This window comes from Calliphora vicina, unplaced genomic scaffold, assembly GCF_958450345.1.
Source record: "Calliphora vicina unplaced genomic scaffold, idCalVici1.1 scaffold_18, whole genome shotgun sequence".
NCBI classification, from domain to species: Eukaryota; Metazoa; Arthropoda; class Insecta; order Diptera; family Calliphoridae; genus Calliphora; species Calliphora vicina.
This window is the reverse complement of record NW_027052672.1, coordinates 324,308-351,880: the sequence shown is the minus strand read 5'-3', so window position 1 is coordinate 351,880 and position 27,573 is coordinate 324,308. Positions and strand designations below refer to the sequence as shown.

At 30.9% G+C, this 27,573-nt stretch overlaps 2 protein-coding genes across 7 annotated transcripts in view; both read left to right on the top strand.

Moving 5' to 3' along the window:
- Positions 1-27,573, top strand: part of Srrm234 (Serine-arginine repetitive matrix 2/3/4) — a 208,071-nt gene that overhangs the window by 167,630 nt on the left and 12,868 nt on the right. For 4 of the 6 annotated variants that reach the window (XM_065514912.1, XM_065514911.1, XM_065514916.1 and 1 more), the window contains exons 7-10: positions 14,727-14,791; positions 14,855-16,532; positions 17,862-18,100; positions 18,160-18,273. In XM_065514912.1, the coding sequence (XP_065370984.1) occupies positions 14,727-14,791; positions 14,855-16,532; positions 17,862-18,100; positions 18,160-18,273 (2,096 nt within the window). The remainder of the gene's footprint in view (positions 1-14,726; positions 14,792-14,854; positions 16,533-17,861; positions 18,101-18,159; positions 18,274-27,573) is intronic. The other 2 variants (XM_065514914.1, XM_065514913.1) reach the window with 1 other exon arrangement.
- Positions 16,539-17,855, top strand: LOC135963144 (GATA zinc finger domain-containing protein 14-like; the record flags this gene model as incomplete). The annotated part of the gene is made up of 1 exon (XM_065514917.1): positions 16,539-17,855. A coding segment is annotated over exon 1 (972 nt), but the record flags the coding sequence as incomplete, so codon positions are not given.

The following is a 27,573-nucleotide window of genomic DNA, read 5'->3' as shown; positions in this document are numbered from 1 at the left end:
CCCATCGTGGGTTGGATCAAACACGTCACATTTGGTTTGGAAAATTGTATACATCGTTCATTGCTGAGTTTTTCTATTCTATTGATATGAATTGTGGCAACTATATAATCAGCTGAAGATTTTTGTCCTAAGTTTGTGAATTCCATGTCGCTTTTTCTTTAATTTTGAGTGGAATATTTCAGCCTTTTCATTCACTATTAATCCAGAACTTTTGGTTCTTCAGCAGTCTTTAAATATTTTCAGTTTCGAATGGGGAATTCCTCTTTTTCGTTTTATTCACATTGTGTTTGTTCCAAAATTTGTTTCTTTTTCTTTCACGGATAATTGATGTTGCCGGATAATCGAATCACGGATAATCGAGGCCTCACTGTAATTAGTATACATATCAGAGAACGGATTGAAAACATTCACGTTTTCTGCCCATTCATAAATTCATTGCTATTGCATTGCCTTTAATTGACTATAACAAAAATATGCCGAGCTATGCGTAAACTCATTTCTTTTTCTGATTGCCTTATGAAAGAACTAAAAACATTCACACCATTCGTTAAGTATTCGTTGACATTTGTGTGTTACATACAGCGTTGCCACTCATCAAATATTTTTCCTACCAAATTTCTAATTAAAAGCTACCAAAGCCTACCAAAACCTACCAAATTTAAAATATTTGAGAAATGCTATATGAATTCGTTTCAAAATTAATAGTTAACTTAAAATTATATTATTGCTGCTATAAAATTATCCAGAGGAAGAATGATATTGAAGCAGAGTTTAACACATATTATTAGAAAATAAAAGTTTTGAGAGCCCTTTGGCATTTTTTGAACTCAACACTACTAAATAAATACACATTTACCTGACTAAACTAAATATTTTAGAAAATGCTATCTTCATATTTTGCAAATATGTAGTTTTATTATTTTGGCTTAACATAAGTAGTTTTTTCGTTATTATTTTAATTATTTTGTTCTTAAAAATACTTCTGTATTGAGAAATATCGTAGCCTACCAAAATACGACAAATATCGGAACAAACCAACCAAACTACCAAAAGTCAATTTGTTAACTTCAAACTACCAATTTTGGTCCATTTGGACCAAAGCGGCAACGCTGGTTACATACATACATTCGAAACAATTATATCGCCATCGCACAGTGGTATAAACAAAAAAATAGAGGGAAATAAATCTGTAACTTCGAATTCGAATTAAATTTGACATGAACAAAGAGGAAGTGCTGTCGAGTTTAAGTTTTGAATTGAAAACCTCATAGGCCCACCAAGGGCACGGCCAGGGGTCTCCAAAGTAGGACACCTCGGGTATGTTACATTTTTAAAACGATTATATTTCTTCGTTTGGGTTCCAATTTCAAAAAAATTACACATAAAGAATCTAGCTTTGAAAATTTTCAACATTTTTCCCACCCTACTCCAGTTTTTTGATATAATAGCGGGTCCAAATGTTTCTCGATTTTCTCCATTTTTACTTTATTAAACTAACAACATACGTATATGTCAAACAAAAAAACGAATTGTTTAAAAGTCATGACCGACTCCAAAGTTATATGCATTTTAATTTAAAAAAATTAAAAAAATACGAGTTTTTGCTAGTTTCACTTTTTTTTTTAGTTACTATAAAATTCCTAAGAAGTTGTATTAGGAATTTATACTTCCTAAGAAGCTAACTTTACATTAAATGTTTTAAATGAAAACAAATTTGAAAATTGTTGATTCCGACGGGACCAAAAACGCCTATTTTGTATGTAAAATTCAATTTTAGGGCAAAAATTCTCAAATCGCATAGTCGATATCATAAAAAGTAACCCATTTCAGATGTTCCAATATGTTCTTAATTATTTTGTAAAGGGTTTCGATAACCCCGTCCCTGGTATGTATATTTTAGCCAAAAAACTAACAAATACCATTTTTGGGATTTTTCAAACTTTTTTTGGGGAATTGCGGGATTCATGATAACAAATTTCCAAATTTGTTTTTATTTTTGCGTTTTGAATAGAAAAGTCTATATAACTGAAAAATTTCATTAGAAAATATTCATAAATAAAAGCAAAGAATAATAACAAGAAGTGAAACGCTGTCAAAAAAAACCTAAGTCGGTTGTCATAAAAAACCTAACTATTTGAATGTATTGGTAACATTTTGTTTATATGTATTGGTTTTCAAACCACTTTCACCACACTCCTCAAACACACAGAGTTGTAAAAAAGCGACCTTAAAAATTATAACAAAATTTTATTACAATTAAATTTAAGAATTCAAACAAATCTCATCTGACCTGGAAATATTTTATAAATAGATTTTTTTGCTTATTATACCAAAATTTCTGCAAACATTAAATTTATTTGAATTTTTTATTAATTTTCAATACGTGTTTTTTTTCAGTATTAATTTCAACCCCCAAAAATTTAATGTCAAAAAAATTAAAAAAAAATATTTTTCGTTTGTGCAAAATATGCATGTTTCGGTTACTTTAATGGTTTGAATTTGTGTAATGGTTTGAATTTGTTTCACGGATACGCTCGGATAAACAAAGTTCTATTCCAAAGAATATATGGACGACAGCAAAAACTTCACAAAAAGGACAACACAAGTTGACACAAAAAAGTATTTACTACATCTAACTTTTTTTTGAAATATTTAATAACATTCTAATTTACACACCTTTACAAGTGTTTTCCATTTTACAAAATTTTTATAAACTTAAAAGTTTTTGTTTGACGACTAAAATTCCTTTGTTGTTTCATTATGATTGAATGTCTGAAAATGTAGCAAAGCAAAACTTGGCAACTTTGGCAGCTCGGCATGTCGCCATGAGTTGCCACCTGACTTTAATTTTTTAATATTTGAGTGTTTCAAAGTGTTAAATATAAAATTCCGTTATTATTTTTTTTAAATGGTTGACTTGAAAAAATGACTTTTTGCCTCAAAACCTGTCATTGGCCCCATCGTGGGTTGGATCAAACACGTCACATTTGGTTTGGAAAATTGTATACATCGTTCATTGCTGAGTTTTTCTATTCTATTGATATGAATTGTGGCAACTATATAATCAGCTGAAGATTTTTGTCCTAAGTTTGTGAATTCCATGTCGCTTTTTCTTTAATTTTGAGTGGAATATTTCAGCCTTTTCATTCACTATTAATCCAGAACTTTTGGTTCTTCAGCAGTCTTTAAATATTTTCAGTTTCGAATGGGGAATTCCTCTTTTTCGTTTTATTCACATTGTGTTTGTTCCAAAATTTGTTTCTTTTTCTTTCACGGATAATTGATGTTGCCGGATAATCGAATCACGGATAATCGAGGCCTCACTGTAATTAGTATACATATCAGAGAACGGATTGAAAACATTCACGTTTTCTGCCCATTCATAAATTCATTGCTATTGCATTGCCTTTAATTGACTATAACAAAAATATGCCGAGCTATGCGTAAACTCATTTCTTTTTCTGATTGCCTTATGAAAGAACTAAAAACATTCACACCATTCGTTAAGTATTCGTTGACATTTGTGTGTTACATACAGCGTTGCCACTCATCAAATATTTTTCCTACCAAATTTCTAATTAAAAGCTACCAAAGCCTACCAAAACCTACCAAATTTAAAATATTTGAGAAATGCTATATGAATTCGTTTCAAAATTAATAGTTAACTTAAAATTATATTATTGCTGCTATAAAATTATCCAGAGGAAGAATGATATTGAAGCAGAGTTTAACACATATTATTAGAAAATAAAAGTTTTGAGAGCCCTTTGGCATTTTTTGAACTCAACACTACTAAATAAATACACATTTACCTGACTAAACTAAATATTTTAGAAAATGCTATCTTCATATTTTGCAAATATGTAGTTTTATTATTTTGGCTTAACATAAGTAGTTTTTTCGTTATTATTTTAATTATTTTGTTCTTAAAAATACTTCTGTATTGAGAAATATCGTAGCCTACCAAAATACGACAAATATCGGAACAAACCAACCAAACTACCAAAAGTCAATTTGTTAACTTCAAACTACCAATTTTGGTCCATTTGGACCAAAGCGGCAACGCTGGTTACATACATACATTCGAAACAATTATATCGCCATCGCACAGTGGTATAAACAAAAAAATAGAGGGAAATAAATCTGTAACTTCGAATTCGAATTAAATTTGACATGAACAAAGAGGAAGTGCTGTCGAGTTTAAGTTTTGAATTGAAAACCTCATAGGCCCACCAAGGGCACGGCCAGGGGTCTCCAAAGTAGGACACCTCGGGTATGTTACATTTTTAAAACGATTATATTTCTTCGTTTGGGTTCCAATTTCAAAAAAATTACACATAAAGAATCTAGCTTTGAAAATTTTCAACATTTTTCCCACCCTACTCCAGTTTTTTGATATAATAGCGGGTCCAAATGTTTCTCGATTTTCTCCATTTTTACTTTATTAAACTAACAACATACGTATATGTCAAACAAAAAAACGAATTGTTTAAAAGTCATGACCGACTCCAAAGTTATATGCATTTTAATTTAAAAAAATTAAAAAAATACGAGTTTTTGCTAGTTTCACTTTTTTTTTTTAGTTACTATAAAATTCCTAAGAAGTTGTATTAGGAATTTATACTTCCTAAGAAGCTAACTTTACATTAAATGTTTTAAATGAAAACAAATTTGAAAATTGTTGATTCCGACGGGACCAAAAACGCCTATTTTGTATGTAAAATTCAATTTTAGGGCAAAAATTCTCAAATCGCATAGTCGATATCATAAAAAGTAACCCATTTCAGATGTTCCAATATGTTCTTAATTATTTTGTAAAGGGTTTCGATAACCCCGTCCCTGGTATGTATATTTTAGCCAAAAAACTAACAAATACCATTTTTGGGATTTTTCAAACTTTTTTTGGGGAATTGCGGGATTCATGATAACAAATTTCCAAATTTGTTTTTATTTTTGCGTTTTGAATAGAAAAGTCTATATAACTGAAAAATTTCATTAGAAAATATTCATAAATAAAAGCAAAGAATAATAACAAGAAGTGAAACGCTGTCAAAAAAAACCTAAGTCGGTTGTCATAAAAAACCTAACTATTTGAATGTATTGGTAACATTTTGTTTATATGTATTGGTTTTCAAACCACTTTCACCACACTCCTCAAACACACAGAGTTGTAAAAAAGCGACCTTAAAAATTATAACAAAATTTTATTACAATTAAATTTAAGAATTCAAACAAATCTCATCTGACCTGGAAATATTTTATAAATAGATTTTTTTGCTTATTATACCAAAATTTCTGCAAACATTAAATTTATTTGAATTTTTTATTAATTTTCAATACGTGTTTTTTTTCAGTATTAATTTCAACCCCCAAAAATTTAATGTCAAAAAAATTAAAAAAAAATATTTTTCGTTTGTGCAAAATATGCATGTTTCGGTTACTTTAATGGTTTGAATTTGTGTAAAAAAATAAAAGAATATTATGTTTTTATGAAAGAGTGTTTTAGAACTGCAATTTTCAAGAAAAAGTTTTGAAGTTAAATCTCTCTTTCAAGTGTGTTGAATTCACATACTACCCGTATGTGAGAAGATAGAGAAGTTGTTGTTGTAGAAAAATTGAGAGGCTTCCCTTCTTGTTATTCTCAAAGTATATTTATACAAGTACATGCAACTCTACAACAAATCAACAATAAAAAAAACAACATTCATTTTGTTTGTGTAAAAACTGGTGATATTGTCAAAAACTGTTGACAAACATAGAAAGAAAAACAACAAAGTAAAAAATTTTGACAATCTCACAAGTATTTACAAAGGAAAATGAAATAAACAGCTGATCACTTGAATGTACTTGTATAAATATACTTTGGTTATTCTTTGAATAAAAGTTTAATTTAAATTTGAAAAAAATATATCATTGTAAAAACTCAATAAAAAGCATTTTTTGTCATATTTTTCAAAAAAGTATTCCATGAACTTTTTAATTCTCTAAATTTATATATATTTTTGAAAAATAGATAAAATCCCCTATCCATTGATGTATAACATATCTACTTTATGTTTTTCATGTGGCAAATAAATTTGGGAAAACTTAATAACTCGCAGATGATTTTAAATTAATCTTTTGTACAACACAAATTTTAACATGTATTAAAATTCATTCAATCAGCATTAAAACCATTCATACCAATCGTCCGCAGCAGTCCGCAGGTTATTACAATTTAAACACATCCAAATGTATACTATTATGTCAATAGGAAAACATAAAATAAAATTGGTTAAGAGTATACAACTAGCATCCGATTCAGATGAGTCCTATTGCTATTCCATTGTAAAATAAAATACATATATAATTAAAAAACAAGTAAGAGTGCTATATTCGGCTGTGCCGAATCTTATATACCCTTCACCAAATTATACTTCAAAATTTTAAATATTTTTAGGTAAACAAAATTTATTTTTTTTTCCAGTTGTTTTGTGAATTTTTTGGAAAAAAAAATTTTCGATTGTTATTAAATTTTTTTTTTAAAAAATTAAAATTTTTTTTTTTTTTTAAATTTAAAAAATTTTTTTTTGTTTTTTAAATTTTTTTTTTTTTTAAAAAAAATTCGGGTTCAAAATTTTTTTTCCCGATTTTGACCCATTGTGGGTCCAACTTACTATGGTCTTATATACGTCGTTGCAAATGTCTTTGAAATATCTATCATTAGATATCCATATTGTTTATATTAATGTCTTAGTAATCCAGATATAGGTAAAAAAATAGGTCAAAAATCGAGGTTGTCTTGGTTTTTTCCTCATATCTCAGCCATTTGTGGACCGATTTTGCTGATTTTAAATAGCAAAATTCTCGAAAGCATGTCTGACAGAATTATTGAAGATTTGGATCGCGAAGATATCTGGGGTTTTCAGAAAACTGATTTCAACAGACAGACAGACGGACAGACAGACAGACAGACAGACAGACAGACAGACAGACAGACAGACAGACAGACAGACAGACAGACAGACAGACAGACAGACAGACAGACAGACAGACAGACAGACAGACAGACAGACAGACAGACAGACAGACAGACAGACAGACAGACAGACAGACAGACAGACAGACAGACAGACAGACAGACAGACGGACATGGCTTAATCGACTCCGCTATCTATAAGGATCCAGAATATATATACTTTATAGGGTCGGAAATGAAAAATGTAGAAATTACAAACGGAATGACAAACTTATATATACCCTTCTCACGAAGGTGAAGGGTATAACAAGACAAAGTCGAATAAAATGTTGTTATCGTACTTGCATCTGAATTGGATGGCTATGTAATGTATCATATTGTTAATATAGTTTTGTTGTTTGTTTTGGTTCAGCCGTTGTCCCGTTATTTATTTTTATACCCTTCAGCTTCGTGAGAAGGGTATATATAAGTTTGTCATTCCGTTTGTAATTTCTACATTTTTCATTTCCGACCCTATAAAGTATATATATTCTGGATCCTTATAGATAGCGGAGTCGATTAAGCCATGTCCGTCTGTCTGTCTGTCTGTCTGTCTGTCTGTCTGTCTGTCTGTCTGTCTGTCTGTCTGTCTGTCTGTCTGTCTGTCTGTCTGTCCGTCTGTCTGTCTGTTGAAATCAATTTTCTGAAGGCCCCAGATATCTCCGGGATCCAAATCTTCAACAATTCTGTCAGACATACTTTCGAGAATTTTGCTATTTAAAATCAGCAAAATCCGTCCATAAATAACGGAGATATGAGCAAAAATCCGAGACAACCTCTGAAAATTTCATCAAAAAACACAATGTATTGCATGCTTTGACAAAAAAACAACAAAACGTATGTTTGGATGTGCAAGTTTTGTGTATTTTGTTTTTTTTTGTGTTTTGTTTCTTTTGGCGTTGTTGTTGTTTTTTATACAACTAAACGTTTGTTTGGTTGTGTGTTGGTTTTTTTACAAAAAAGCAACAAATCGTATGTTTGGTTTCATTGGCTTGTGTATTTCGTTTTTTCTTTTGGTGTTTTGTTTCGTTTGGCGTTGTTGTTGTTTTTTGTGTTCTTGATAAATTTGGGATGCTGTACGCTGAAAGTGGGCAATGTACATACATATATAATAATTATAAACAAGTAAGAGTGCTATATTCGGCTGTGCCGAATCTTATATACCCTTCACCAAATTATACTTCTAAATTTTAAATATTTTTAGGTAAACAAAATTTATTTTTTTTTCCAGTTGTTTTTTGAATTTTTTTGAGAAAAATTTTTTCGATTGTTATTAATTTTTTTTTTTTTAAATTTTAAAAAAATTTTTTTTTTTAAATTTTAAAAAATTTTTTTTTTTAAATTTAAAAAATTTTTTTTTTGTTTTTTCAATATATTTTTTAAAAAAAAAAAATTCGGGTTCAAAATTTTGTTCCCGATTTTGACCCATTGTAGGTCCAACTTACTATGGTCTTATATACGTCGTTGCAAATGTCTTTGAAATATCTATCATTAGATATCCATATTGTCTATATTAATGTAATTAGTAATCCAGATATAGGTAAAAAAATAGGTCAAAAATCGAGGTTGTCTTGGTTTTTTCCTCATATCTCAGCCATTTGTGGACCGATTTTGCTGATTTTAAATAGCAAAATTCTCGAAAGCATGTCTGACAGAATTATTGAAGATTTGGATCCCGAAGATATCTGGGGTCTTCAGAAAACTGATTTCAACAGACAGACAGACGGACAGACAGACAGACAGACAGACAGACGGACATGGCTTAATCGACTCCGCTATCTATAAGGATCCAGAATATATATACTTTATAGGGTCGGAAATGAAAAATGTAGAAATTACAAACGGAATGACAAACTTATATATACCCTTCTCACGAAGCTGAAGGGTATAAAAATAATAATGCATCCACAACAAAGGTGAAGGGTATATAAGATTCGGCATAGCCGAATATAGCACTTTTACTTGTTTGTTGTTTCTTTGTTTTTTTCTATTCTTTCAAAGTCAAATTTCATATTGTAAAGTGTTTTTGAAAGTACAAGTAGTTTAACCGTGATTGTGGCATTAAAAATAAATAATTAATTAAATAAAATAATAAGTACAAATTAAAAATAGTAAGTGTTGTGTGTTTTTTATGTTAAAAGAAATGTTCGGCTTCATTAAAAGAAATTTAAGACGATTAAAAAAAGTCTGTGGATTTGGACCCATCCGACTTTCGCTTACATTGTCGGTAGAGTTGGATCCATATGACGGCCATCGCTGTGTAAATGTAAGTGGAAACTGAATACAGACTTTGGATTAGTAGCATCTACATTGTCATTGGTCTCATTTGGAAGATGTATGGGGAAAAAAATCCGCTGGGGTCATACATTGCTTTACAGAAATAATGTATATTGTCAACAGAAGGCTTATTTTTTGTGAATGCATTCAAAAGCACAAAATAGAGCATTCAATCCGTTCTCTGATACATATAGTATATGATTATTGCCCACTTTCAGTATAAATATATCAAGAACACTTTTAAAAACAAACAATTAAGAAAGTATGGTCGGGCTTGACCGATAATACCCTACACCAAGTAAATGAGTAAAAATATTTTTCTTTTAAAATATCAATAATTTATATTGTGATTTTCGGAAGTGGGCCTTATATGGGAGCTATGACCTAATTATAAAATTAGGTCGTGTGATTTATGTCTATATGAAAGTTATTTATGTTGAATTTTGTGTATATACCAACATTTTTTAAGTGATTTAAGCACGTTAAAGTGATTTTCGGAAGCGGGTCTATATGGTGGTATACCCTACACCAAAAAACAAAATACGCATAGCAATAAAACCAACACACATCCAAACATACGTTTTGTTGTATAAAAAACAACAATAACGCCAAACGAAACAAAACACAAAGAAAAAAAAACAAAAACAAAATACGCAAGCAATGAAACCAACATACGTTTTGTTGATTTTTTGTCAAATTTTCAGAGCTTGTCTCGGATTTTTGCTCATATCTTATTTATGGACGGATTTTGCTTGCCCATAATCATAGTCAGAAATAAAGTATATTTTAAGAGAAATAAAGTCGTCTTTACTTAAGAGTGGACTTTAGGTCTACCATAGACAAGATAAAATATACTTTTGACGTTAAAGTCGACTATACAGTGACTCAAACGCAAAATCGGACAAGAGTTTGTCTGATATAAATGTGCTCTAAACATAAACGGATGTAGCAAAAAAAATGTTTTTTTGCTATTCTATTTGCAGTCCACATACTTATATCTCTAAAAAATAACAAAAACTAAAATTTGCATAATTAAAACTGTAAACTTTTGCATAAAAATCAAAATAACTCAATTTCTTGCGCCAAACAGAAAATCGGACAGAATAAAAAAGGTATTCAAAAGTGTGCGATAAATATTTAGTTGCATATCATTTGTTGTCTCGAATGACTTGTAATCGCTTTTGAATCGATTTCACCATGTTTTGACATACTACCGGCTTTATTGAAATCTATACTTCCAGTAAGGACTCTTTTATTTGAACTAACGTGTTAAATTTTATTTGATGCACTCTCCTAGCTAATTCCTCCCAAAGATGCTCAATTACATTAAAGTCTGGGCTCTGTGCAGGAGTTTCTATAAGTTTGGGACAGTTATGGATCAGCCAAAGATTTGCAACACCTGATGTGAGCTTGTGATCGTAGTCTTGATAAAAGGAAATGATGTTTTCTGTACCCACTTTTTCGCACTTCGCTCTAAATTTTGCTTCAAAATGTTGAGATAGACAAATTTGTCCATTTTGCCATCGATTAAATGTAAATTGCATACTCCAGCACTCAATATGCAGCCCCAAACCAAAAAAAAAATTTTTTAAAAAGGGCCCATTTTGAAAAAAAAATCGTATTTGCAAAAAAAAGTCAAAAATTGTAAGTCTTGAGTTAAAAAATATTTATTTTGATAGATATCCCACTCGCATCCCACTAAGCGACCAAAAGGGTCTTCAAGGATAATATCTAAGCTTTTGTTTGAGCTAAAAAAAAAAAATTAAAAAAGGGTCCATTTTGAAAAAAAAGTCAACAAAGTTTTGATTTTGCAAAAAAAAGTCAAAAATTGTATGTTTTGAGTTACAAAATATTTATTTTGATAGATATCCCACTCGCATCCCACTAAGCGACCAAATAGGTGTTCAAGGAAAATATCTAAGCTTTATTTTAAGAAAAAAAAAAAGTTTTTGATTTCGGAAAAAAAATATTAAAAATGTTTTATTTTTTTTCGAAAGATTGAAGAAAGAGCTATCTAAACTATTTGGGACACATTTTGCTAAGAACAATAGGTAATAAGTTACATGGATAAGAAAAAACCCCTGTTTGACCAAAATGTCAAAATTTTACCCCCTATAACTCAGAGAGTTCTCGACCGTTCTTGTTGAAATTGTGTCTGAGTTACTATCCAATAGAACTAACCTTGGTGCAAATTTCATCCCGATCGGAAGACATCAATTTCAAAAGTTGGTTCACTTGACATGAAATGCCCCATATATAAAACTAGCAGAAGCTGTTTTTAACTCATTTAACAATCTTCTTCACCAAGTAAAAAAGTTCGACAAAATGTCAAAAATGTTTATATTACAAGATATTGGCAGAAATTATTGAACAGTTGTCAATAAAATTAGTACCAAAATATCTTAAATATGATATTAATCTTATTTATTCCATTTTTCCACCACAAACTGTTTTTTTTCTGTAGATTCCGCGTTTACTTTTATTGTTTACCTATTTTGTTTTTGTTTGTGCCACTTGTCTATATTTTGTTGTATATTGTATGAAAACATTTTCTATATTTGAGGTGGCACCCAGTTAAAGTCGGTTCAATTTAAAACATACAGTGAGTGTCACTCAAAATCGTACAACTTATTTTTTTTTAAATATTATGAAATTATACAGGCAATAATAGGTGATTATATAAAAAATTAAAAGTCATTTTATTAATTGGAACAAAAACTATGTATTTCAACAAAAAAGTTAACAAAACCTGAATTCCTTAAAAAAATATTGATGAAAATTAAAGAACATCACAAAATTCATATTTCACTTAAATTGTACACTTATATTAAATTACAATTAAAACTTTAAAAATTAAAAAAAAGTTAATATTAAATAATCCTAATACTTTGTAGGGTATCCTTTGCTATTTTTTAGTGCCTGTAGGATTTTAAATGAAGCGTTGATATTCTGGGCACTGACAGTCTTACCCAATTATTTTATTTGTGGATAAGGGCAATTAAAATTATACCCAATTGTCTGATAGGTAATAGCACACACAATATAAAAATAGCATTTTAAAATATTTCCAAAACATCAACATTCTAAAACTAATGAATAAAATTTGACTACGATGGTGTACGATTTTAAGTGACATTCACTGTACTTTAATTTTGACTATAGTTGCAAAATAATTAAAAGCTGGTTTTTATATTAAAGTTGTTTTTAAAAAGAACCGACTTTAGTGTTTGACTATGATTATGGGCCGCTGATTTTAAATAGAAAACTTCTCGAAAGCATGTCTGACATAACTATTGAAGATTTGGATCCCGGAGATATCTGGGGTCTTCAGAAAACTGATTTCAACAGACAGACATACGGGCATGGTTTAATCAACTCCGCTATCTATAAGGATCCAGAATATATATACTTTAAAGGATCGGAAAATTATATTGTGGAAATTACAAACGGAATGACAAACTTATATATACCCTTCTCACGAAGATGAAGGGTATACAAATATCGAGAAGTTTCAGAAAAATAGTATTAACTCAAAAAATAGATTTATTTTGCAATAATTGTAAAAATTTTAAAGAAAAACAATGTAAATAATTTTCAAATGAAATTTGCTTACTATGATGTATTCGGATTTTCAATTCTCTTAAAATGTAACCACAAACATTTTTTTCCTTCTACTGAACATTTTTGAATTAATACAGTATTGTTGAAACAGTATTGTTGTATATCGTTAGCTAAAATGCAAAAAGGCGTAACTAACAAAAAATTCAAAATCTGTCTGTCTGTCTGTCTGTCTGTCTGTCTGTCTGTCTGTCTGTCTGTCTGTCTGTCTGTCTGTCTGTCTGTCTGTCTGTCTGTCTGTCTGTCTGTCTGTCTGTCTGTCTGTCTGTCTGTCTGTCTGTCTGTCTGTCTGTCCGTCTGTCTGTTGAAATCAGTTTTCTGAAGACCCCAGATATCTTCGGGATCCAAATCTTCAATAATTCTGTCAGACATGCTTTCGAGAATTTTGCTATTTAAAATCAGCAAAATCGGTCCACAAATGGCTGAGATATGAGGAAAAAACCAAGACAACCTCGATTTTTGACCTATTTTTTTACCTATATCTGGATTACTAAGACATTAATATAGACAATATGGATATCTAATGATAGATATTTCAAAGACATTTGCAACGACGTATATAAGACCATAGTAAGTTGGACCTACAATGGGTCAAAATCGGGAAAAAAATTTTGAACCCGAATTTTTTTTTTTTTTTTTTAAAAATTGAAAAAACGAAAAAAAAAATTTTTTTTAAATTAAAATTTTTTAAAATTTAAAAAATTTTTTTTTTTTAAATTTAAAAAAAAAAAAATTTAAATAACAATCGAAAAAATTTTTTTTCCAAAAAATTCAAAAAACAACTGGAAAAAAAAATAAATTTTGTTTACCTAAAAATATTTAAAATTTTGAAGTATAATTTGGTGAAGGGTATATAAGATTCGGCACAGCCGAATATAGCACTCTTACTTGTTTTAACATAGTATTGGTATAGGAAAAATGAGAAAAGGGAAAAAAACTTCCGGGGATTTTTTTTTTCATAATTGGGCTGATATACTGTGGACCACAAACAATGGATAAGGCAAACAATCGGTTTATGTTCGTTGAGTTTAAAAATAAAGTTCAATAGTTATATGATATTTACGTCATGATTATTATAAAACTAATAAAATTAAATAACCAATTTTTTTAGATGAAATCTAACACTTAATTTTTAAACTAATGCGCAAGACTTGTTTCGTTCATAGTTTGTACTAAAAATTTTAATTTTGATCTATAATGTTGAAAACAAAATTCTTCAATATTTTGTTGAATCGACAAGCGAATCGATCTACATGGTATTTATATTACGTTATTTTGTGTTATGTTCTTTTCAATAAATATGTATAAAATATGTTGATCTTACTAGTACCGGTTCAAAGCATTTATTTTATAATATTCTTTAAAAAAGTAGTTGTTTTTTCCGTTCAGTTTTTAATTTTCTTACAAAGAATTATCAAAAAAATAATAATTATTCAACAAATTTTGGTTTATATGTAAAAAACAAAAACAATCTTTGGCGCTTCATTTTAAATAGGATTGCTTTCGAAAGGCTCTCTTGTAGTTTTGTAAGTACTTTCATTTAGTCTTGATTCTTTGTTTAATTTTAATTTAAGTTTATCAAAATATTTGTTTAAAATGTTTAATCTTCCAAAGGACAAAAATATATATATATTTATTGTTAAATTATAACAATTCACTAAACATTTTTCAATAATTTTCAAATGTAAAGTTTCTTATTTAATCACATTTATTAACTGAATGATTGTAATTAAAAATAGAAAATATTAAGACATATAAGATCAACAATTTTATATTTAAATAATGTTTTATTTAAACATGTTTGTTTTGCATTCTTTTGTTTTATGTTGTTTAGAAAAAACGTGAGAAGAAAAATAAGAAAAAGGAACGCTCCTCATCATCCGATAAATCAAGATCGAGGTAAGTTTGAATATAGCTTTAACGAGAAATTATTTCAAATATAAGGATATGTTTTTTATATAGATCTCCAATAAACAAACTCGCAGAAATTAAGAAATCTGAAACTATAACTAGAAAAAAAACATCTGGCAATCCATTCCGCAGCCGTTCAAAGGAAAAATCTAACAAATCCAAAGAGTTACAAAGACGCCATTATGAATCATCACAAGAGAGCCGTAATAGACGTAGTCGCAGTCGTAATAATAAAGATTTAATTAAATGCCGAAGTCGCAATAGTGGCGACAAAGACTTATGCAATCGTCATACTCGTATTGAAAATGATTCAAGAAATGATGGTCGACGAGACGATAAACGATATTCTTATCAGAAACATAAAAGTAGTTCTTCAGATTATCGTAGTCGTAAATGCAATGAACGAGATTATAATAACAGAGATATAGATCGAGACCGCGAAAATCGCAGATCAAGATCGCGTCAAAGATCTAGGCGTATTGATACGGCCGAAAGTTTAAGAGATCTTAAACGCAAATATTCTGAAGAACATTTGCAAAGAAAACGGGATAGTCCTAGTGTAGATAAGCGTAAGAAATATTCTTGTTCTCCTTCCCAATCACGTTCGAGACATAGTCGTGATAATAAATCTTATGCTAGAACTACACAAATGATAAGTACCCCTTCAAGAACACGTTCTAGAACGCCAAGACACAAATCTTCAGATCGCCAACAATTTCATAGAGTTAATATATCTAGATCAAGATCTATAAAAGAAAATATGCGCAATAAATCATTAACACCAACACCACTTATAACTAAGCTAATGAAAACAAATGAATCGAAGAAAACTGATACTAATAATATCAATAATCAAGAAAAAGATGTCTCAAATTCGGTTAGTTCAAGCCAAAAAGATGCAAAACATACTGGTCGAAAATCAAGATCTAGAAACACTTCATCATCGTCCTCTGATTCAGTATCGTCTACTGATTCAGAATCGTCTAGATCAAGGACACCTTTTTCCAAGAAAGAAATTTTAGAAAAAGCTTCAGTAGCTAAGAATATTGATACACTAAAGTCATCATCACGAAAGACAAAATCTCCAAGTCTCAAAAGAACACCCTCACCAACAAATAAGAGATCGAAGTCTAGAAATTTATTAATTGAAAAGAGCATTGAAGATAAACAATGTCCAGTTTCAATACCACGAGAAAAATCAAATGAAAAGCGAGAGGAGTACACACAACTTACATCTAAAACACCACCCCCCTCCAGAGTAGAGAAAAAAGCGTTGAGTCCCAGATCTTCGAGGGATTCGTCGGAGTTAAGTTATTCTCCCGCTATGCGCAATCCCGAACGGTATCGAGATATTTTAGAAAATACTAAAAATCAAAAAACTGAAAAACGTAAAGACGAAGGTAGAAAAGACCCGACCAAATCTTCAAAACAAAGTGAAGAACGTGAAAGGGATCGTAAAGAAAAGGGAGGAAAGTGTGATAAGAATTCGGCAAAACCAGTAGTACGCTTACAATCCCAGAGCGAAGACGAGAGCGATGCCACAGAACGTAATGCTGAAAAAATGTTAGATGAATTTCAAGAATCCAAACGTGAAAGAGAACTGAAGGATTTAAAAATGTTAGAACAACTCAAAACAGGCATAGCGGCTAAAGCCAAGGAAAAGATTAAGACCATTGAAAAAATGGCTGGTTGCACATCGACCAGCTCATCTTCAAATACTGGCGCAGAAGTAAGTGATAAACCTTATAAACGTACAATACGTAATTCCCTTAATGATTTTTTGGCTGCCAACAATGTTGCCCCTGCTGTGGTGGCTACGTGTTCTGCAACTGTTCATAGCAACACACAGAACTCACCACCCGGAGCTATATATCCACAGACATTAGAAGAAATTAAAAAAGAACAAGAGTCTCTCATTCAATTAAAAGAAACTTCCAGTCTCATAGAAAATAATAATAACAATAACTGTAATAAAGACAATGAAACGCTGACTAGTTGCAAAAAGTCCCCAGTGGCTGCAAATGGTCATGCGATACTTTTGAGTTCAACAGCAAGTCCACTACGTAATAATGTTAACGTAATGAACAGAGACAGAGATCGTAAGCGTGAACGTGATCATCGTAAACGTGAACGAGATAGGGATACAAAAACCACTAGAGAAAATAATTTTAACAAGGAACGTTATTTGGAAAGAAGGCAAAGATCATCACCAAACATTTATAGTACTGGTGGAGGTGGTGGCGGAGGGATGGATGTTGGTAATGGTGGTGGTAGACGCAATACTAACAGCAATATACACCATCTAAATCAAAGACAACAACGTTTTAATGGCAATTTACTTGGCAATACTGGTAGTGTTGACGCGCATCAACAACACCATCCTCATTCCCATTCCCATCCACATCCGCATCATCATCATCCAAATCATCAAATTATAAACAACCATCATAATGCTACGTCCTCCTCTACAACTTATATTGCTAATAACTCTTCTACTAATCCTCATATTTTAATGTGTAATCACGCTAACAACTCCACTAATATTTTATTTAATCGTCCTAGTCGTATTAACAATACTCCCCTCATAACCGCAACTCAGTTTAACAACCAAATGCTTAGTAAACAATCGAATAGTATTTTAGTTAATCGTCGCGATCATCGTACCGCTTTAAATTTGGGCCTAAGCGGTACTCCCTGTACGAATTTCTCTAATAGTAATTTGTTATTAACAAAAGCTAATTCTAACACGCATCATCTACATGCTGCGGCAGTAGGTCATGCCATAGGCGGTGGTCACCATCATCTTCACCACCATCATCATCATCATCACGGTCAGAATTCTAGTACGAACAGTGGTGGTATTACTCCAGCTACTCAAATAACAGATCGTATATTAATGGCGGCATCGATAGCGGCAGCGCAACGTCATACTTTAGGTATTGCTCACTCAGCTGCAACGAATGCGGCTGCAGTGGCGGCGGCTAATAATTTAAATTTTCTACAGCAACAAAATAAACCAAAACTTGTTATTAAGCCATTTAAAATTAATGATTCACAGCCTTTAGTTGCTGCGTTAGCAGATTCTTCATTGGTGGATGCCATCGTATCCAAAGTATCAACAGCAACGGTAGATGCTGCCGAGAGTGCTGCTAGGCGTGGTCGCAGTCGTTCCAGACGTAGTCGTAGCCGTAATCGTCGTGAGGATAAAACAAGTAATGGTGGTGGCAGCAATAACGGTGGGGGAGGTGGAGAACGCGAAGGAAATCGACGTCGTTCTACTAGTCGTTCGAGATCATCGTAAGTTTTATAAATACAATTTATTCAAAATTATATGCTTATTGTAACAATGCTTACAGAAGATCTTCATCATCTAGCCGCAGTAGAAGTCGTAGTCATAGTCGTCGAAGCTCACGCTCGCATTCCTCACAATCCAGCTCATCGTCACGCAGTTCATCACATAGTTCATCAAGGTAATTTTAAATTCAAGTTTTGTAGTATTATGAATAAATACATTTAAAAAAATTAGTTGGTTGCTGATCTATCTCTCTGGAAGTTTGCAGTTTCGATTCCTGCCAGAGACTTCATTACTCTGCTCGTTAAATAGGTTAGAATCAGAGTAAAGAGAATGCTCGAATTGATTCCTTTCGCGAGAGAGTTTAATTCCAGCGTATTGAATTGAAGAGTTTAAATACAATTTTTTCTTTTCGATTCTTGAATTTATACATAAATTCGCGAAAGAAAAATAAAATAAAGAATACAAAATTGTATGGTTTGGCCAAATAAGCATAGGCGTAAATAACTCTCAAACTTACATAATTTTTGAAATTGACCAAAAAAATACAAAAAAATGTGTAAAATATGAAGGCACTGAAATCGTTCTGGTTATTGGAATGGCACGTAATTGCAGCTGACATTTATAGTACTTACTTTTGATACTTTACAGTATTAGATGTAATTTATACTTAACCTCTAATAGCATCTTTTAATTCTTTCTGGCCTTTCAAACTTTTTTATTTAGATTCAATAGATTTAAAACTAGTTCCCAATCACTTCACATTTATAAAAAAAGATCACGCAAAAACTCCGTAATAACCACGTGGAATGGTTAACTGCTAACTGTTTTTTAAAAACATGTGCTAATTTGCAAAAAAAAACTTTAAGGAAAAAAGCACAACCTACTTCATTTCAAAAGTAATAAAATCACATTTTTCAAATATTAAAATGGCAAGAAAAAACATTTGACTTTACTGCACTATAAATAAACACATAGTTACTTTATAGCCAAAATAACAATGATACTGTATATTTTTAAGTGTTAAGAAAATTTTACCATCAAAATTTTATAAAAATACTAGCTGACCCGATGCGCTTCGCCACCCCAATTAGAAGAAAGAAATAGTACTATCAAGTCTCACTTTGTGAATCTAATTGAAAATGTCTAATTTCATATTTCTGAAAATATTCATTATTATAGAAAAAAAATTTTAGGTTTATTATTATAAAATATTCAAAAAGTACCATTGCAATAAGGAAATAGTACCATTGATTATCACTTTTAAATTCGCATTCACTAAACCATAACCCGTCAAGTTTGAATTTTAGATTTGTATATCATTTCCTATATTATCAACTAATTTTGTTTCTATAATACATAATATTTAATAAATTATCACAAAACCGAAACCGCGATTTTGAAATTCTTCGATTTTTTGGAAACTCTAGGTCCATTATTATAGGAAATTCAAAAAAGTACTCATGAGAATAAAGAAAAAGTACCACGAAGTATGCCCTTGAATTTTCACTCACTTGGGACCATATACGCCTAATTTCATATTTCTATGTCCATTATTACACAAAATAAAAAAGGACCATTAGAATATAGAAAAAGTACCAAAGAGCAGCCACTTGTGGATTTCCACTCACTCGGGTTCATATAAGCTTTATTTCATGTTTCTAGGTTCATTGGTGAAGAAATTACAAATAGTACCATTCGAATAAAGAAAAAGTACCAAAAAGTCTCCCCCTAGAATTCTCACTTACTTAGGACCATATATGCTTAATTTCATGTTTCTAAGTTCATTGTTATAGATAATTCAAAAAAGTACCATTAGAATAAACAAAAAGTACCAAAAAGTCTCCCCCTAGAATTCTCACTCACTTAGGACCATATATGCTTAACTTCATATTTCTATGTCCATTATTACAGAAAATTCAAAAAGTACCATTAGAATATAGAAAAAGTACCAAAAAGCCCACATTTGTGGTTTCCCACTCACTCGGTTCCATATAAGCTTTATTTCATGTTTCTAGGTTCATTGGTGAAGAAATTACAAAAAGTACGAATCGAATAAAAAAAAGTACCAAAAAGTATCCCCCTAGAATTCTCACTCACTTAGGACCATATATGTTTAATTTCATGTTTCTAAGTTCATTGTTATAGAAAATTCAAAAAAGTACCATTAGAATATAGAAAAAGTACCAAAAAACCCACACTTGTGGTTTCCTACTCACTCGGTTTATATATAAGCTCTATTTTATGTTTCTAGGTTCATTGGTGAAGAAATTACAAAAAGTACCATTCCAATAAAGAAAAAGTACCAAAAAGTCTCCCCCTAGAATTCTCACTCACTTAGGACCGTGTGTGTTTAATTTCATGTTTCTAAATCCATTGTTATAGAAATTTCAAAAAAGTACCATTAGAAGAACAAAAAAGTACCTATAGTTCAGTTCACACATTTTGGTACCTATATATTATCCCCTATTCCTAACACTAACTTCACTCAGATACATATCAGCTAACTTTAATGTCGATAACTGAAATAATTTAAAATGTTAAAAAAGTACCATTAGGAGAAAATTACCAATTTTCCTTTTCTTCCTTGAACGCCCCTCAAGTTTGAAATTTAAAAATATTCCATTTTGCAAAAATTGTCTCAAAATATTAAAATCTGTGTTAATGTGCCCAAGAATAAATAGTTTTTAAAAAAAGTACCAAACTGTTTACCTGGATTTGGCCCTTGGTACTCGAGTTCCAAATAACACCCTGTTAGTTAATTTTTGTATGAATCCAGGAACCAACGTTAAAAAAATTATCAAAATTGGCTTAATAATTTCAAATATAATGTATTTTCCCGATTTTATCCCCTTTTTGGTACCTTTTTTATCCCCATTGCGGTGGTAAAATTTTATTCAAATAAAAATCTGCATCGTGGTGGGAGTTCATAATAAAATATTCGTATGTCTATGTCATATTATAGAAAAACGTATTTTATGAAAAAGTACCAAAAATAAACACAATTTTTATCCCTTAAGGGTTCGAATTTCCAAAAAGTACCAAACTTAGATTTTTTATTTTTTGATAAGTAAAGAACGCGTTTTAAAATTTGTTTATATGTTTATTGGTTTAAAAGATACATAGGGTGCCAAAAAAGTACCAAAATACAGTTTTTACCCGTTTCTCCCCTAAAAGTTTCGAATTTCGAAAAAGTACGAAACACCTGTCAGCTTATTTTTTAGATGAAGTAACATGCAATTTTAAGTTTTTTTGTATCTTTATTAGTTTTGAAGATATAAGATTACCGAATTTACCCCTTTTTACCCCCTAAACGTTCGAATTTCCAAAAATCCCTTCTTATCGGATAGTTTTGGGCAGGGAGGAACCCACTGTTAAAATTTCATGATTCTAGCTTCAGCCGTTTGGGCCGTTTCGCTGTGGCTGGGTTGGGCATTTCACCAGCATATTCAGTAGTAAACAATAGTCAGATATTTGTCTTTAGTTTTTGAAAATACCCTGCAGTTCATTGCACTAGTTCCGCTACGTCGAATTAGTTAGCCACTGAGAACTACTACTAGTGAATTTTCAACCCACTCGCAATGTTATTGACTGGTGAATTTAACACGGGGATGTCATTGCGGGTGGCCGATTGGCACACTCTGCATAACACTTCACCATTTGAAAAAAAAGAAAAAATAAATTTTTCTGAGAGCGGGGTTGAACACATAACCTCTCGTTTTCTAGTCAAATGCTCTAACCACTATACCACAGAGTTCTTAATTGTACTGCTCTCTAATTGTTATTAAGAATAACATGTGCATTTTCTACATCATCACCAGTGTGACCATTTTGGCATTTTTGCAGCTAGATTTAGCATTTTTTATTTTGATTTAGCTGCGAATTTTCGATTTAGCATTTGGCATTTTTTTTAGCATTTTCTAATAATTTGTTTAGCATTTTCTAGCTTCAATTTATTTTTCATTTTCACCCCTGTTACAATTAAAATTTGATTGATTGTAACCACGACTAAATGACGATATTACACCCCGTCTACAACAGACACGAAATGAAATTTCGAGATGTTAAAACACATGGCTTAACAACCGTTTTAAAACATTGATAAAAGCCTAAAATGATGAGTATACACCCAACATCATCAGTGTTAATGTTAAACATTTCATGCCAGTTGTAGACCTAGTGTTAAAAATTGTAAGAGCCTGTGACACCAGGTGGTTGTCAATTGAAACAGCTGTAAATCGTATAGAAACTCAATGGCTGGAGCTAAAAACCCATTTTGAAATTGGATACAAGTTTATGAATGCTGTGAATGAAAATCCCTTCAAGGAATTGTCCAATTTTGTTATGAAATTTTTAGGTTTGCCATTTAGTAATGCAGAAGTTGAACGTGTATTTAGCGGAATGAATCTTTTAAAAAATAAAATAAGAAATAGAATAATATTAAATACAATGAATTCACTCCTCTATAGAAGATGTGAATTGAAAAGATTGAATAAATGCTGCCAAAGTTTTCAAATAACTAATGAATTATTCCAAAAATGTGATACAAATATATATGGGGCATTTCACGTCAAGTGAACCAACTTTTGAAATCGATGTCTTCCGATCGCGATGAAATTTGCACCAATGTTAGTTCTATTGGATAGTAATTCGGACACCATTTTTCAACAAGATCGGTCAAGAACTCTCTGAGTTATAGGAGGTCAAAATTTGACATTTTGGCCAAACAGGTGTTTTTTTTATCCATATAACTTATTACCTATTGTTCTTAGCAAAATGTGTCCCAAATAGTTTAGATAGCTATTTATGCAATCTTTCGAAAAAAAAAATTAAATTAAATTTAATAAAATATTTTTGATTTTTTTTTTTTTAAATCAAAAATATTTTTGACTTTTTTTTCAAAATGGGCCCTTTTTATTTTTTTTTTTATTTTTTTTAAGAAAGCTTAGGTCTTTTCCTAAGCGACCTATATGGTCGCTTAGTGGGATGCGAGTGGGATATCTATCAAAAAAAATATTTTGTAACTCAAGATTTAAAATTTTTGAATTTTTTTGCAAAATCAAAAACTTTGTTGACTTTTTTTAAAAAAATGGACCCATTTTTTAATTTTTTTTTTTGCTCAGAAGAAAGCTTATGTGTTTTCCTTTAACACCCTTTTTGTCGCTTAGTGGGATGCGAGTGGGATATCTATAAAAAAAAATGTTTTGTAACTCAAGACACATTTATGCAATCTTTCGAAAAAAAAATTAAATTAAATTTAATAAAATATTTTTGATTTTTTTTTTTTTAAATCAAAAATATTTTTGACTTTTTTTTCAAAATGGGCCCTTTTTATTTTTTTTTTTATTTTTTTTAAGAAAGCTTAGGTCTTTTCCTAAGCGACCTATATGGTCGCTTAGTGGGATGCGAGTGGGATATCTATCAAAAAAAATATTTTGTAACTCAAGATTTAAAATTTTTGAATTTTTTTGCAAAATCAAAAACTTTGTTGACTTTTTTTAAAAAAATGGACCCATTTTTTAATTTTTTTTTTTTGCTCAGAAGAAAGCTTATGTGTTTTCCTTTAACACCCTTTTTGTCGCTTAGTGGGATGCGAGTGGGATATCTATAAAAAAAAATGTTTTGTAACTCAAGACATACAATTTTTTACTTTTTTTTGAAAAATCAAAAACCTTTTTGACTTTTTTTTTCCAAAATGGACTCTTTTTTTATTAATTTTTTTCTCAAAAGAAAGCTTAGGTCTTTTCCTTTAAAACCTTTTTGGTCGCTTAGTGGGATATCTATCAACATAAATGTTTTGTAACTCAAGACAAATGTTTTTAAATTGATTTTTTTCATATTTGTGTGTAAGTGTTTCTAAAACCTTAAAAATAAAAACCACAACAACTGACCGATAATAGCCACTGGAGGGGTGCAATATGAGGCCGACCGCTATTAATTTTCCACCCCCAAAATTTGTCTGAGTTTTGTATCTTGCGGCTTTTTTAGTCAATCCTAGAGGTAGTTTTCAGCGCACGTGATTTTCATTGTTAAAATATCAGGTGCCCCAGAAACAAATTTTTGGAATCAAGTGGAAATATTTTATGGCCCTTCTCCGAAGTACCAGTTTATTTATTATTTTATGACATTTGACTTTAGAAGAGAGGTAGAAGTTGACAGGTAGGTTATTTATATGGTGGTTTATTTTTATTATTATTTGTAACATTTGGTTAAACTAGGTACTTTAGTATGTAAGCCCTTCTTGACCCTAATAAAATATTTTAGACTCATTCATTAAAACGTACTACCTATATGATCTTAAAAAACTATTTATTGTCATTCTGAAGACATACGGAAATCAGTTTTTTAGAAACAGCGTTAAAGTTAAGACGTGTGTTATTTACATAAATACTTACAAAATTCAAAATGTCTACGACTTCTAAAAAGGCTAAGGTTGAAAATGAAATTTATTCGTCTTTTTGTTTTAATCCCTTTAACAAAATAAAGCACAGATCATCAGATATGCGAAATATTTCCGACGGCTTATTAAAAAAATTCCCTACGCTGTCAAAACGATTGAAAATTTGTGGATCATGCAGGAAAGAGCTCGGAAAGTTGAACGAATTACCGAATTTGAATAGTAATGAGCCTTGCGTTGAAGTTATTCCAGATGAAGACAAAAGTAATTCCGAGAATGAAGACAGAACTGTTGATGATGATGGTTATTCTAACTTTTCAAATTCAACGAATGAGTGTCGAAACCAATACCATAAGGATGCAGTAGAAGTTCTTGAACAAATAAAAGAGAAATACAAAACGTCACAGAGTGAAGCTGAAAGAATTCAACTTCTCACGCTTGCTCCAAGAACATGGAGTTCTGCAAAAACAATGACTGAGTTTGGAACGTCTCAACGAAAAGCAAGAATTGCTAAACAATTGGTTGCTGAGCATGGGATTCTCACACTCCCAAACAAAAAGAAGGGAAAAACTTTGGAGTGCGATACTAAATCTCTAATAACTCAGTTTTATCAGCGAGATGATATGAGTCGCCTGATGCCAGGGATGAAAGACTGGATGTCTGTACGAATCGCAACATTTCAATCTGAATACGAGGATGTCAAAATTGGATTCACAAAATTTACACAACTGAGGCCAAAACATTGCGTTTTGGCAGGAAGCAGCGGAACTCACACAGTATGTGTTTGTATTTACCATGAAAATGTTAAATTGACGTTGAAGGAAATCAACTTAAATTACTTAAAAGATGATTCATCAGAAGATTTACACCATTACAGCGATTGCCTTAAATTGACTATGTGCCCTAATGCTACAACTTCTTGCCACTTAGGTGAATGTTCGAATTGCCCGGAAACCACATCCATCAAAGAAAATTTAATCAACTCTTTTGATCGAGAATGTATTGAGGAGTTAAAATTTGAATCTTGGCTTCAGACTGAAAGATGCACACTGAAAACCATAATTTTAAATGTGGATGATTTTGTGGAAGAACTGTGTAGAGGATTGCTAAATTTGAGAACCCATGACTTTTTAGTCAAAGAGCAGTGGTCATTCTTCAAGGACTTGAAAACACATTTGAAGTCTGGTGAATTCATTATTTCATTTGATTTCGCAGAGAACTATAAATATGTTCTTCAGGATTCCATACAAGCATTCCACTTCAATAACGACCAATCAACTATATTCACAGTAGTTATTTACTACATGAAAGAAGAAAACCTGGAACACAAAAGTATGGCAATCATATCCGACGATTTAAAACATGACACCGTTGCAGTTTATGAGTACCAGAAGATAATACTAAATTATCTAAAATCAAAATTTACAGTAGAAAAGGTATACTACGTTTCGGACGGAGCTCGTCAACATTTTAAAAACAAAAGTAGCTTCGCAAATCTTACAGCTCATGAAAAAGATTTTGGAATGCCAGCTGAGTGGCATTTTCATCCTACTGCTCATGGTAAAGGAGCATGTGATGGTATTGGAGCAAACCTCAAAAGAAATGCAGCGAAGTATAGCCTCCAGTGCTCTCATCAAGATCGCATCTTAGATGCGACTGCTTTATTCCATTGGGCAAAGAATTATTGTAAAGAAACTAAAATAGTTTTTAGTAGCAAAGAGGATCATGAGGAAACATTGAAAACACTAAAGAGCAGATTCGATGCTGCGGTAACAATCGATGGCACTGCTCAATACCATGCTTTCATACCGCTTGTCGATGGAAGACTCAAATTAAAAAAGTTTTCTGCATCTACTCAATGCGATTTCTTTCCAAAGCCAAAAAAGAAGCCAGCAGCGAAATCAGTAGCTGAATCTAATAACGCCAAGAAAGGATTGACAAAAAAAAAGCAGCTAATAAAGGTGACAAATAAGGAGGATAAAAGTATGGATAATTGAAAATTTAAAAACTTCATAAATTAAGTGTAAAAATAGTTATTAAGGGTACTCATTTAAACGCTTAAGTTTCCCATTTGTGCAAATTTGCGCGACATGTTTCATGAACCCACCTTTTCAATTTTGTGCAAGTTTATACAGAAAATTTATATTTGTCAAATAAAAATACATAAATTCAACAAAAGCTTTAATAATTTTTTTTCAAATTGTATAAATTTTAATTTTAAAATGTTGAATGAAAGTTAAATCTTTGGAACAAACGGTGGTATACATAGTTTGGTAGACTTTGTTTATGTTCTAGCTGTTGGTTAATGTTTTCATACACAATGTCATTTAATACAATCATTCTGTTCCAAAGTTACACAATTTTCACATGCACAACATTTTTATATTTTATTTGATTTTTATTTCTTATAAATAAAAGTAAACAAAAGCAGCTGATTCATCAAATGCACAATAAATTCAAGTTTGCGAGTCTAAATTGTCGCGCAAACTTATCGGAGTTGTGCAAACGAATTTCCATACATTTTTTGACATTTCATTTGCGAGAGTGTAAAAATGCACAGATTGCACAGTTTGCGAGGCTTTTAAGCGTTTACATGAGGACTAGTGTTTATAAAAAACCGACTTTTTAAAAAACCGGTTTGTCGGTTAACCGAAAATTGGCCTTTTTTAAAAAACCGGTTTTTCGGTTAACCGACATCGAAAAAACCGGTTAAACCGGTTAACCGTCATATATGTGTAGAAAACATAAAATGTCCAATAAAGTATATACAGCTTTAAAACTTTTTAATATTTAGTAGTCAGGAATGGTTAATATTAAATATCTATAAATATATCCATTTATTTTGTAAAAATTTCAAAATTATTATCTCAGTCAAATGGAATTGAGTATAAATATGTTACTAAATATATAATACTTGTTTAAATGATTGGTTTATTCATTAAGTTAAAACCAAAAAATGTAAATCACTTTTTTAATTAAATATTTGATAATTTTTAAATTTATTATCACCTCGACTTTCTGATATGAAATGTTACAAGTCCCAAAAAACGACCTATAAGATGCAAACGCACTTCCTCTTAG